The 1,514-nt window shown below is 40.4% G+C and overlaps 1 protein-coding gene across 1 annotated transcript in view; it reads left to right on the forward strand.

Annotated features, from left to right (window-relative positions):
- Positions 1 to 653: 653 nt before the first annotated feature.
- The window catches only part of egln3 (egl-9 family hypoxia-inducible factor 3), a 15,891-nt gene continuing 15,030 nt past the window's right edge, over positions 654 to 1,514 (forward strand). The window contains exon 1 of the mRNA XM_053335995.1: positions 654 to 1,130. Within this exon, the coding sequence (XP_053191970.1) occupies positions 771 to 1,130 (360 nt within the window). The 5' untranslated portion in view covers positions 654 to 770. The remainder of the gene's footprint in view (positions 1,131 to 1,514) is intronic.

The following is a 1,514-nucleotide window of genomic DNA, read 5'->3' on the forward strand; positions in this document are numbered from 1 at the left end:
TGATGTCACTAGTTATGTCATTTGCACCTAAAGTAAAACATTTCTACTCATATTTTTAATATATTTTGGATTTTATGAGTTGTATCTCCACCAGGATGCTTTGCCCTTATTAAGGCATACAATGGTGATAATGGTAAAAACACTTAAATGTGTTATTTAACATAGTAAAGTGATACATGCTGCTCATTAATATCACACATACTAGTTTATAAACTGATTTTTTATCATTTTATAACTTCCACAAGCTTTAATTCTACCACTATAAGGCTCATATACATTTAAACAACCACCTTAACCAATCATGCTCCTTAAAGAGTCTGTATCTCCTGGTGCACGCTGCCTGGTTAAGGGTTAAATTTTAATGCATTTTGTCAGTATTGTGCAAAACATCCTAAAAACACTCCTTCCTCTGAATCATTTACTTCACTTTTTATTCCACTTTTTTTTCTACATGTATTTAATCAATAAAACCAACAAAGACAGAATCAACCCAGATGTTTCTCTCAGCGATTAAAAAAGCTCTTAATCTGAAATCAGTAACCGGAAGTGTATGTGTTGCCTACGTGCTGACTTGACGTCGTTTAACCCGCATAAAGAGGCGAGTTGTGAATCAGCTGAGACACACAGGGTCAGTCATCTGGCGTTCACTCAACATTTCAGCAGCACTGAGTCTGACCAGCAAACATTTCTTCATTTATAAAGAAAAAAAAAACAAGTTTAAACCCTCCACTTTATTTCACTTCCTGTCTGCATTTACTCCAGAGTTTAAAATGCCTTTCATCGAGCCCGTATCAGACTCGGACCTGCAGAGGCTGGCTTTGGACCGGGTCGTCCCGTCTCTGCTGGAGGACGGATTCTGCTATGTGGACGGTCTGCTGGGTGAGCTGGTTGGAGACGCGGTGCTGGAGCAGGTGAAGGACATGCACCGGTCCGGAGCGCTGCAGGACGGCCGGCTGGTGGGCTCCGTGCCGGGCATCCGCCGTAAGAGCATCCGCGGGGATCAGATCGCCTGGGTGAGCGGGTCAGAGCGAGGCTGCGAGGCGATCAATTTCCTGCTCAACCTGATCGATAAGCTGGTGTCACTGTGCTCCAATAGGCTCGGAAACACCAAGATCAAGGAGAGGTCCAAGGTAAGAGACGCTCTGCTGCAAAGTTCAAGTCTAGATATAGTGGGAATATTAATTAAATTATAAAATAAATACAGAGGAAAAAGTAAAGTATGTGCGTAAAACTGTGCGTAAAGTTTGCTCCATAATGATCATAAACCCTGTGTTGCTATAATCTGATTTTTTTTGTGCTTAAGTAGAAACGTTCTGCTGCAAGTTTAAGTCTAAAAGTGGAAATATTAATTAAATTATATAATAAATAGAGAGGAAAAAGTAAAGCATGCGTAAAACTGTGCGTAAAGTTATGGAGCAAACTTTTGTGTTGCTATATTTGGAGTGGCGCTAAAGTAGAAACGTTCTGCTGCAAAGTTTATTTCTGCAGCACATTTAAAACAACTTCAAGCTTAA

The sequence above is a fragment of the Scomber japonicus genome, chromosome 16, assembly GCF_027409825.1.
Source record: "Scomber japonicus isolate fScoJap1 chromosome 16, fScoJap1.pri, whole genome shotgun sequence".
Classification (NCBI taxonomy): domain Eukaryota; kingdom Metazoa; phylum Chordata; class Actinopteri; order Scombriformes; family Scombridae; genus Scomber; species Scomber japonicus.